Genomic DNA, 11,647 nt, shown 5'->3' with positions numbered 1-11,647 from the left:
TAATTTATAACTCATACATATATATATATAACCAATTCCAAATTATTGTTTTTTACAAAAATTAACCATATACAAATTTGAAAAAAGTACATGATCCACACCTTATATATTTACTTGCACCAAAATAAAACAAAAATTCTTCATATCTTTCTTGCAACTTCTTCTTCGAACCATACAAAAAATATAGCGGCAACAAAAAAAGGAACTGCAACCCGCAACCCACAATCCTAGCTTTGACCTACAAAGATAGTTGAAGTAAGAGAATTAATGTAAAGCATTATAATAAAGGTATTTTGAAAGATCTCCTCTTTGTCTTAACTCAAGCAAAGCAAGTATTAATATGGTTTTAACTCAAGCAAAGCAAGTTTAGTGTATCAAGGAAATAATCCCAAAGCAAGTATTAACATGTACAAGTACTTTTGAATCAAGTCCAAATTACGAAAGTTTAGTATGAAATTGTCCTCGTACAATATTTGATAAAGCATGCAAAATCACAAAAAGATAATTACCTCAACATCCAATGCAAGTCAGCTCATATCTAATTCTTATTAATTAATTTTATAAAGTGTATAAGTTATGAGATCCTCCTCCAAATGAATAACTTTTGGCACATGTTTACACTAATGGAGTAGCTCATTCCAACAAACATATGATTTTTGGACGAAGTAATGATCAGTTCAAACTTAGCTCGAAGCCATACTAGCTTCACAAATTATGTTTGTCGCAGCCACTTTAGAAGTTGAAGAGTTGTCTTGTATTCTCATTTGATTCCTCACTTATTCATAAATCTTGAATGATTTTTGACTAATTGAAATGTGGAGAGATGCTTTAGTTCAATTCACCAATCATATTTGTCCTGAACAAGCAATATTTTTTTTGCTGATCTTTTAATTGATCATTAAACATGATATGATTATGCGAAATGTAACCTGTTAGAGCTTCAACAAGTTTTCCTTACAAAAACCACAAAATTTGGTTATGCTTAGCTAACATTGAATCTCTATCCCCTCTTTTTGCAAATTTCCTACTCTCAAACTTATAGGGACTGATAGTCCCTTTGAGCTCTACATATCTCAGATGAGTTATGTAGGTGGTTGTTGCAAATTTCCTACTAAAAAAAAATGGCAACTTCTTAGTGAAGAGAGATCAGTAAATACTATAGAGAATTCTCTACTGTACTTAATCAGATGCTGGAATTATAGGCTTCTATAATGCTCATTCAATAAGTTCGACCTATATAACATAAGGACAGTTTTGAGCAAACCATACAATAAGAGAAAGAAGATTAAGTAATTCAGTAAAATAATGATCAAACCACTGCAGTTGTCCTACATCAACCACAACAAGATCTTAATTAAGAACTTCAAAGACAAATACATGTTATAAACTAAGACAAAACAGCAAAAACAACCAATTAAATCTTAAAGTTAATCAACAATCTAATTATAAACTTTGTGGTTGCCTAGCTAGCTTCTTTACTTATAGCTTCTTATTGTGTTTGTTTATCGAACTGAAAGAAATTGCTTTGATTACTTCTCACTTATATTATATATCTATCTATATATATAGGGGGTTCGCTCTACATCAAAACTGAAACACTCAAAAAAAAAAAAAATCTATGCTTATTGTGAACCTAAACGATTAGTGTATTAGTGTGAGAATATTCCTACTGTGTAACACTAATGCACATAAAATGGGCACTTCTCTGTCAAAACATAGGAGGATTGTGCAAATTCAATAAGGTAGATAGATACTTATATACCAAATTAAAAATGATAATTTGATTACTATGATTTGATAATTAAAGATGAAATGTCATTAAGGAAAACCTAAATATTGTCGACGTTGTAAATATGAAACATGCAACTGACAGAGGTGTTTGATGCATTTAACTACTGATTTTATATTATTATCACCTTTGTTCTTTCATTCTGGACTAATCTATAATGCTAGTCCCACTTTTATTTTGTAAGAATCTTGCTTCAGATTCTTCCTTCTTACACGAGATCTTGTAAGTTTTTGAGCAACCCGAGAGTCTCATGTGATCCGACCGGTGAATCGTTTTGATCATGTCTTGATGAAGAGTGAAAATTCAGCTTTCTTGCGTGACTTGAACCCTAGATGATTTCTTGTGCCAAAAAAATATATATACTTTTAGTCTCCATCTACCAACTAAACTTTCACTGGGCAACTTTGATATAAACTAGGGACATAATATATTAAAATTATTTATAAAAATAACTATATATTTAAAAACACTTTCAAACACGAGCAATTTTCTCCTGTAGGTGCTAGGATGTATTATACTGAAATGTTGTGGTTGCTGAAATATATCTCTATGCGGTCACCGTCCTAGGATTTTAAAGTTTTATCCAAAAAATATTTGAGTTTGATTGAAAATATATCTAAGCAGATTCTATTATATATTTTTATGTTCATGCAACTGTGGTGACCTCATTTCCTTAATGCTTTCTCCTCTTTAGGAAACATTTGTTACTGATATGACATACATTTAAGGAAAATGGAAGAAGGTAAGCTTCAAGATTAATTAGCAGCTAGCTTAAAACACTTGCTCCAAAATAAAAAAATAAAAAATCATAGTCGTATTATCAAGCAAAAAAGAGAATTTCTGATCAGTCTTTTAAACAATAGTACTCACATTTATTGAGTGCTCAAGCTATCTATCTAATCGAAGTGGCTCACTTAAATTAATTGATTTGATGGATTGAACCACCAATTTCCACTACACTGAATTTCTGTCTATCAAAATATCAATTAAGTCACCTTTTTGGGAGTAGAGTTGCAGAAGATTTTAAAGAATCCATTAACATGGAACCTAATTGTCCTGACAATAGTTACTCTTTTCTCATTAGCTACCCACCAAATGGTCCCTGCTTTTAAAACCTCTCTCCTTATTATCAAGCTTTCCATAAATCTGAGTTGCACACAGTACACACACCTACCTTTGATAAGTCTAGCTTATATAAATCTGAGTTACACACAGTACACACACCTACAATAATGGGATGACAAAAATAAGTTATTCTAGGCTTTGAAACAACAAAGACTGGAGAGACTTGAACAGAGGTACATAGAAAAATATAAGTCAACTAGCCTTTTCACAACGATTTGGGATTAAGTTAATTTTTTGTACTACGCTTGTGCTATCTTCATGTTTTTCTCCTGAATTTTATCTATTAAATATGAAAATGGTCACTTAAGGCACGTGACCCCCTATACACCGCAAAATTGGTCACTTAAAGGCACGTGACCCCCCTGAACATGAGTATAAAAGGCATTAAAAATGTGTAATCATAAAAGAAATGTCACTTACAAATTTTGATGTACTTGATAGGCCATGCAATTGAAAATCCTGTAACATATGCGTCTTTCAAATCAAAGCCACAAATTTCAGGCCTATATAAAACTTTAAAGATTGGCTAATCAAACTGTGTGTTTTACCTAATCTATTTATCTAGAAAGTTTGATCATCCACCTACGAATTTGATGAACTTGATAAAGAAAACAAGTTTCTTCATCCATTTATTTAAAGTAGAGCTAGTCAAATATCTATTTTAAGTGATTAATAGAGTTGTTTTCAATGCTACACCAATTACATATAGAGGAACAACCGCATTCCCCAAACTCGTTTTCATTTCCATGCGACCAAAACTAAGATTTTATGTGTATGATTTCTTAGCATAATCTGGGGTAAAACCATGTGTCATGATTCTATGGGCATGTAAATGTATAAGTGATTGTTTAATTGACTAGATCAACATGAATTTCCTTAAAAATCTTTTCATGTCAGTAAAATATAACATGTATATGTAATGGAAAGTACATTCAGCTTGTCCATTTTATGACTTTCAGGGTCATAGAACAGTTGCAATGAAAGTAGTTACAAACTTTGTCTCCAAACTGGCTACATTAGTAAGCTTATAGCTTATGATTCTCACTAACACAACTATCCCATTAATAGAAATTGTGTGAATTTGGAAGGCCGCCAATTTGGGATTTAGAGGCTGAAATCTTTTTCTTTAATATTTTTATAGCTTAATCAATATATGTAATTCGGGTTGTATTCCCTTGATATATGTAATTTAACTTAGAAGTGAAAAAGGCATATTTAGTTATAAAAACGCCTGTAAAAACCTTAAAGATTGGCTAATCAAACCAATAAAACCCCAAATTACAAACCACATTCCCCAAAATCCGAGTCGAGAACGAGAATAGAGATGGAGGCGATTGGGGAGGCTGAAATGATTTGCCCTAAAAATATTTATATTGAATAATTGAAGAATGACTTACCAGTATAAGGGCCTTCAGCTTGTTCAAGACTCACATTCAACCCAAATTTACCAATTAGTCTTTCAAATCCTGCAAAGGGAGATCCTGTTTCACCAAATAGGATTTAGTTTGCAAAATAAGAATTACAGACCTTGATTAATTGATTTAGAAAAAAAATAATAAAACAAAACCCATACATACAAGTTCGCAGCTGCAAAGAGATGGCTTGAGAGTTGAGAGACAGCGGCAGAGACGCTGAAGCTTGCGAATGGCGAACCCAATCGAACTGGAACAGCGGGATTTGGAAACTGAAGGTGGGTTTTGATTTTGAACAATAATATATGATGTGTCGATATGGGTTCTGATTCTTGTAGATTTTTTAGTTTACAGTTGCAGAGACAGAGAGAGGGCAACTTCAGAGCAGAGAACGAGAGTAGAGATGGAGGCGATTTGGGAGGCTGAAATGAGGAGAACGAAAATAGCAGAGATGAGGCGATTAATTGGGAGGCTGAAATGAATTGCCTTAAACATAATTTTAATCGTGTGGTCTGTGTACGTGCGAGGCTATATATATTTCTGTATATAATTTATTTTTTTATTTTTTTTTAAGAAGGGCGCGATTTTAGCCCGCCAAAAGTAAACCTCACTTTCTAGCGTGGTTAATGAAAAATCGTGGTGAAATAATTTGACATTCTACCACGGTGCTTTTACAACCGTAGTAAAATATACATTTTCTATCACGGTTTTGAAATAATCGTGGTAACCACGGTGAAATATACACTTTCTATCATGGTTATAATACATTTTCTACCACGGTTATTTTATAACCGTGGTAGAAAGTGTTTTTTACCATAGTTATTTTAAAATCGTGGTAGAAAGAACGTGGTAAAAAATTATTTTTCTTATAGTGTTTCTTTTTCTCTTTTCATATTATTATTATTATTATTATTTGACGCATCTGCCTCTTTTAATATTATTAACAGTCGTATGTGGATGTTGAGAATTTATTGATATGGGAGAGAATTGTCTAACCTTTGAAACCTCTTTTTATTTGAAGCACTTACCTTATAGGCTATAGTATTATTTTTTTCGTCTCAATTTAGTAGTAGTAGTAGTATTTTTTTTTTATTTTTTTATTTTTTTGAATTGTCTTAAAATATTTGTCTACTTAAAAGTTCAAACAATACATCTCACATCTTTTCATAAAATATCCTAAAATTTTCAAATTTTATTATATATATTTTGAAACGTTTCTTAGTAATTTTCAAATAGGACAATGCAATAATTACATGTATTGTCAACAAATTTTACTCCCTAAAAAGTACATTTGATATGGACAAAGGGTGTACCCATTGAATTTTTTTTTAGCATTACGCCCTATTATTTTCTTCGTTTTGATGTATATATACCAAAAAATTCTCACTATTCTCTCCACTAAATTTATTAAAAAATAGCCTTCCCTCTCATAAGTTTCTGGTTCCCTCCCTACTTTCATGTACAAATTATTACTTTTTTTTTCCCCATTTTTCTATAAGGCTTTCGTGAATGAATTAGGTACTCTAGTTTGAAGCACTGAAGCAGTATTCACTATCACATCATCATATATTGTTGCAAATGAATTGCATCCAATTTGTTTGTGCTTTTCTGATTATGTATTTTCATCTGAAGCTGCCCTTTTCTTTTCTTTTTTCCCTTTTTTTTTTTTTTTTTCAACAATGATAACACTGCTTCAAGTTGTATTTGTGAATATCACTAACGTTTCCACATGGATCAGCAATATAACTAAATTGAATTCTACTACATTGCTACCTACTTCTAATTTGGTTGCATCATTTTAGTGTAGTTATTTGCTGTGTCTTTATTATTATTTATTTTTTTAGTCATCATCCAACTTTAATGTGACAGATGAATTAAACTTGGCTCAATTTAAGAGTTCCCAAAATCAAAATCCTAAGGTTGTATACTCGATCAACTTATTCCTTCTCAAAATCCACCTTCACAAATTTCAAATTAACATAATCAATCAAGTTTTACGTGCAATACAACATTAAATTCATCATATAATGTCACCAAAGAGTATCAATTATTGTAGGGAAAATAAAATATAAATTGCCAACAGGTATTTTTACAAAATAACACGTACATCTCCTACTTCTCAGCCTCGACCCCACTGCATGACTCGTTTCATCACACTTATATCTACTTTTCATGTTTTGTTATCTAATAGTCGCGTTGCAATTATTGTGGTCAGGAGATACTATTTCCCTTTTTTCTTATTTTTTGTTTTTCTTTAATTTACTAGTTAAAGACATAGAAGCAACAGTCACACGGTAGTGGTCAGTCGATGATTTAGTATCAAAATTATTGTGTGCCAAAAAGAGACGATCAAAGAGGTCCAAACTTGCAAAGCAAAAACTAAAGTTGTACTGTGCTGCCAAAGACTAGCTAGTATGGTCTTCCTAATCTTTTTTCTTTTTGTTGAAAATCAACAACCACTTGCTAGAAACTTTTCCCAAGTCTAGTCTTCATTACAATGGCCCACTCCTAATTGAATTTTTAATCAACAAAACCTTAATTTTAATACCAACAAAGGTATCTTCTCTTTTGTGCCTGAGGACCACAAGTATATACATACTCCTCCGTATGAAATTTGAAGGGAAGTTTTATCTTTAACTATGAAAATTGCTTGAAATCTGAAAAAGAAATTAAAAATTAGGAAGTAAAAATCTCATGTGAGCATGTCAAGTTCATGTTTTTATGCTAATCAAATACGTATGTAAAACCAACGACTAAAATCTTTATCTCCATTCATCATCTCTCCATCTTTTCGTCTCCTTGAATTCCCAAGTCTCCCCTGCAATGAAGAACATCATCAACACAAATTCTTATCTTAAAAACCTAGTGATGATCATTATCTCTCCTCTTTACCTCATCTTCCTACTCACTAGTTCACTCATCCTCATACCCTGTAACTCGCAACCATTTACTTACAACCCTAGCGTAAACATTGCCCTTGACTGCGGCTCCTCCGAGGAACACACCTCGCCGGACGGCAGATATTGGTTTGGAGAGACCAGTCTCTACCTCTCCCCTTTAGAACAAAAACCTAACAAATCAATAGCCCCATCGGTGAGTGCTCATGTTCCCTACTCGACAGCACACATCTCTCTGTCTGATTTCAGCTACGTATTTCCGGTCACCGCCCGCCAAAACTTCATCCGCTTGCACTTCTACGCTTCTCAATACCCAAATTTCGACCCCTCCAAAGCCTTCTTCTCCGTCAAAGCCAATCAATTCACTCTTCTCAGCAACTTCAGTGCCTTTCTAACAGCTACTTCTCTCGGCTCCTACTTTATAGTCAAAGAATTCTGCATAAACGTAGGAGATCAAGATCATACACTAAACATCACCTTCACTCCGTCTTTGATTCCGTTGGATGCATACGCTTTCATCAATGGAATTGAAATTGTCTCCATGCCTACCAATCTTTATTACACATCGGCAGAGGCTCAAGATGGTATTACTTTTGTCGGCCATGAGCAAACCCCAATTCGTATTGAAAAGAGCACTTTTCTTGAGACCGTACACCGATTGAATGTTGGTGGATCAGATATTTCACCCGTGAACGACACTGGCATGTTCCGAAGCTGGTTGAAGGACGACGATTATGTGTCAAACATAGGGGCTCTTCCAGTCAACAACAGCTTTGAAGTTCTCTTTACCAAAGTACCCAGTTACACTGCACCAGCCGAAGTATATATGAGCGCTCGCTCCATGGGAAACAACAAAACTGTAAACAAAAAATACAATCTCACTTGGAATTTGCCTGTGGATTCGGGTTTTACTTACCTGGTCAGACTACACTTTTGTGAGTTCCAAGTTGAGGTCACAAAGCAAAGTGACAGGGAATTCACTATATTCATAGCGGATAAGACGGCCGAGCCTCAAGCCGATGTGATTGTTTGGGCTGGAAGAAACCATGTCCCGTTTTGCAGAAATTATGCAGTGATGATGGTGAGTCAAGGAAGAGATCAGAAGAAACAGAATTTGTCTATAGCTCTGCATCCCAATCCGGAATCAACGACTGTTTACCCTGACGCCATCTTGAATGGAATAGAGGTTTTCAAACTCAGTGACTACTCCGTCACTCCTGCCAGACACAACCCTGTCCCAGTTCCACAACCGCGAAGAACTACACTAGTCGCTGCTGCTGTTGTAGGCGGTGTTCTTTCTGGTGTGGCGACACTCTCTCTTCTTGGTTTCTTGATTTTCCGGCAACGGAGGAGAGTCAAAGAATCAGGTTCCAGCCATGGACGTCGAGCAGCATGTTGGGGCTCCATCTCCTACCTCGCAACAAAAAATGACAAAATGGGTGGCTCACTTCTACCGTCAGATTCTTGTCGTTATTTTACTTTTGCTGAAATCAAAGCCGCTACAAATAACTTTGACAATGCTTTTATCATTGGACGTGGAGGCTTTGGCGATGTGTACAGAGGGTATATAAATTGCAGAGCCACCCCGGTTGCGATAAAACGGTTGAAACAAGGGTCCCAACAAGGGGCTCATGAGTTCAAGACGGAAATCGAGATGCTCTCTCAACTCCGTCATCTCCATCTGGTGTCTCTAATTGGTTATTGCAACGAGAAACATGAGATGATTCTTGTGTATGACTACATGTCTAATGGGACTCTGAGTGATCATCTCTACGGCACTAACAATCCTCCACTCCCGTGGAAGCAACGGCTCGAGATCTGCATTGGCGCTGGGCGTGGCCTGCATTACCTCCATGCATGTGCAAAACACAGGGTCATTCACCGCGACGTGAAGACGACCAATATTTTATTGGATGATAAATGGGTAGCCAAGGTTTCCGATTTCGGATTGTCAAAAATTAACCCCACCGACGCCTCCAACACCCACATCAGTACCGCGGTGAAGGGTAGTTTTGGGTATTTGGATCCGGAATACTATCAACGTCAGCAACTGACAGAGAAGTCTGACGTGTACTCTTTTGGAGTGGTATTGCTTGAGGTATTGTCTGGTAGAGCACCACTGAATAAGGCACTGGAGATAGATCAAGTGAGCTTAGTTTTATGGGCCCGCAAATGTTATCAGAACGGTACCCTTGATCAGATCATTGATCCGCATCTGATCGGAAACATCGAGCCTGAATGTTTGAAGAAATTCACGGAGATAGCGGTGAGGTGTTTGCATGATGAGGGAATCAAACGGCCGTCAATGAATGAAGTCGTGTGGACCCTGGAGTTTGCGTTGCAGCTACAGGTGAGTGAGAAGGATGGAATCAAGATCGATGGTGGGATGAGTTTTACAACTAATAGGTTTGATAAAGTGTCCTCAGCTGATGTGTTCTCAGAGATTATGAAACCTTGTGGGCGTTGAAATGTGGTGCGCCAAAAGCTGTTATCTATTAAGGTTAAAGACTCCCCCGTTGCTAGAAGGCTGATGCTAGACTGGGATTTGCCGGCTTTCATTCGTCCGCCACTTGAGCCGCCGGATCTCGACTCTTGGGGTTTTTACCCTAAATGTTCTCACCAGAACGTGATTGCTTTTAGCGTTGTGTTTTGCCCTAGACATGAATACTCTAGTTCACCTATATTAGACTAGAAACGTCTTCGTCTTTTGGTTTAGGCCTTGTGTATACACATTTGTTTTTTGTGATTTGGCAAGCCCATCATTCGTGGACTTGGCCCAAAGTGGAGGCTTGCCTCCGTTTGTATTACTGTACCTTTTAATATATAAAATCACCCTTATCTTCAGAAAAAAAAAAATAAATAAATAAATAAATAAATAAATAAATAAATAAATAAAAGATAAAAAATTGTTAAAAGTAGGTAGACAAACTATATATTGTATTGATGTAATAATGTAAGAGAGGAGAACAAGTAAACTTTATATATGATAATGAGATATATGATAATGTTATATATAATAATAGTAGACAAAGATAGTTAACTCCCCTAACCCTAATATACAATAGACAATATAATCTATCAAAAATGATGATGGTGATTATTGTCAAAACATGATCATGGACATTAAAATAAAGCAAAAGCTACCTGTCTTGCAGATCTTGTAGTTATAATTGGTGTTGATCATTTGGATTTTCTCTTCAAAAAAGAAGGTGAATTGTTTGAGTCTCACGGGATAATGTAATTATGTATGTTGTTTACCAAGTCAGAATGACAAGTAACGTTTTTAATATATAATCACATGTGTTTTTTAATTCATATAGTTTGTTCAATTGGTTTAGTGGAATATACTTTGTTGGACTGGTTTATTGGCGTGGTAGCATGTTGGGATCACTATGATATGGTGGATGGAGCTGAATAATAATCCAAACTTTTAGACTTTAGGGATACTCGTGTTTCGGCAAATCGGCTGTTTCGCGACTGTAAACCAATCTTTTGATGCTCATACTCCTTATCGATATACTAGTGTGTCTCGAAAATCATATTAAAATCTCTTTATTCTCATGGAACCGACAGATACTCTAAACCAAGAGGCCTTTTACAGCCTTGAGCCAGTCGTTTTCTTTGGTTTAGTTGTGATGTATTGGAGTTTGAACTTTCATCTTAATTATTATTTTTTTTTCCTGAATGGTGTTTTTTTTTTAGGCAAACAAAGTAAAACTATGTAAATCTTAAGAATGCAAAATACGAATGGATTGGAAGAAAAAGAGGAAAAATAAAATCACATAAAAATAAATAAATAAGATACAGAGGGAGAGGAGAGAAAATGAGACGATACAAAGAGAGAAAAGGTGGGAAAATTCATAAATCAAAAAGAGAGAAAAGGTGGGAAAATTCATAAATCAAAAGGAGAGCAAAAGGTGAGAGAGAAAATGAGGTTACAATCAAATTATGAATGGATACGATTTATAATATATAGCTCAGAAAAAATAAAAGAAGAAAAGTGACTTGAACGGCTAAACTTGCATCCCTCTCTTGTTTTTAGAATCACACGCGTACTATTGGCAAATAAAATAGATAAAAGGTAAACACAAGCAAATAAAGATTTATGTGATTCGACAAATTGCCTACATTCAAGGACGAAAAACGACTATCTTTACTTCAAAACTTGATTACACACTCTTTCTCTTCTCACAAACTCAATTCACCCTTTTTTTTATCTCTATAATTATTTCTCTCTTTCTCCCCAAACCCATCTCTATTTATAGAGTTTTCAAAACCTAATTTCTTATTAGATATGAATTATATCACTTGTTTACAAGAATAAAGTTTCCAAATCAATCTCAACTCTAAAATAGAAACCTAATGAGACAATTTCTCTCACAAATTTTCAGTCTTTCAAAGCATAAAAGGAAACTAATTTTTAC

The 11,647-nt window shown here is 34.8% G+C and overlaps 1 protein-coding gene and 1 long non-coding RNA gene across 3 annotated transcripts; one reads left to right on the top strand and one right to left on the bottom strand.

Annotated features, from left to right (window-relative positions):
• Positions 1-4,830, bottom strand: LOC132285825 (uncharacterized). Of its 2 annotated transcripts, XR_009472616.1 has the most exons (4): positions 4,492-4,830; positions 4,312-4,395; positions 3,335-3,373; positions 1-238 (listed from the first exon to the last, which is right to left on the bottom strand). It is a non-coding gene; the product is annotated as an uncharacterized LOC132285825 (long non-coding RNA). The 2 variants fall into 2 exon arrangements; XR_009472617.1 differs by lacking the exon at positions 3,335-3,373 and having other exon boundaries at positions 4,492-4,828.
• A 2,140-nt stretch (positions 4,831-6,970) lies between these two features.
• LOC132285824 (receptor-like protein kinase FERONIA) lies at positions 6,971-10,259 on the top strand. The gene has a single exon (XM_059788052.1). The coding sequence runs from the start codon at positions 7,150-7,152 to the stop codon at positions 9,688-9,690; it is 2,541 nt and encodes an 846-aa protein (XP_059644035.1). The 5' UTR covers positions 6,971-7,149; the 3' UTR covers positions 9,691-10,259.
• Positions 10,260-11,647: the final 1,388 nt, after the last annotated feature.

The sequence above is a fragment of the Cornus florida genome, unplaced genomic scaffold, assembly GCF_030987335.1.
Source record: "Cornus florida cultivar Cherokee Brave unplaced genomic scaffold, ASM3098733v1 CherokeeBrave_3.0.0_Hap2_Chr11, whole genome shotgun sequence".
Classification (NCBI taxonomy): domain Eukaryota; kingdom Viridiplantae; phylum Streptophyta; class Magnoliopsida; order Cornales; family Cornaceae; genus Cornus; species Cornus florida.
Note: the sequence above shows the minus strand (reverse complement) of the source record. Positions and strands in the feature narration are given on the sequence as shown.

Excerpts from the sequence above, each read along its gene's own strand:
- LOC132285824 (XM_059788052.1), top strand. The coding sequence starts at position 7,150 with ATGAAGAACATCATCAACACAAATTCTTATCTTAAAAACCTAGTGATG.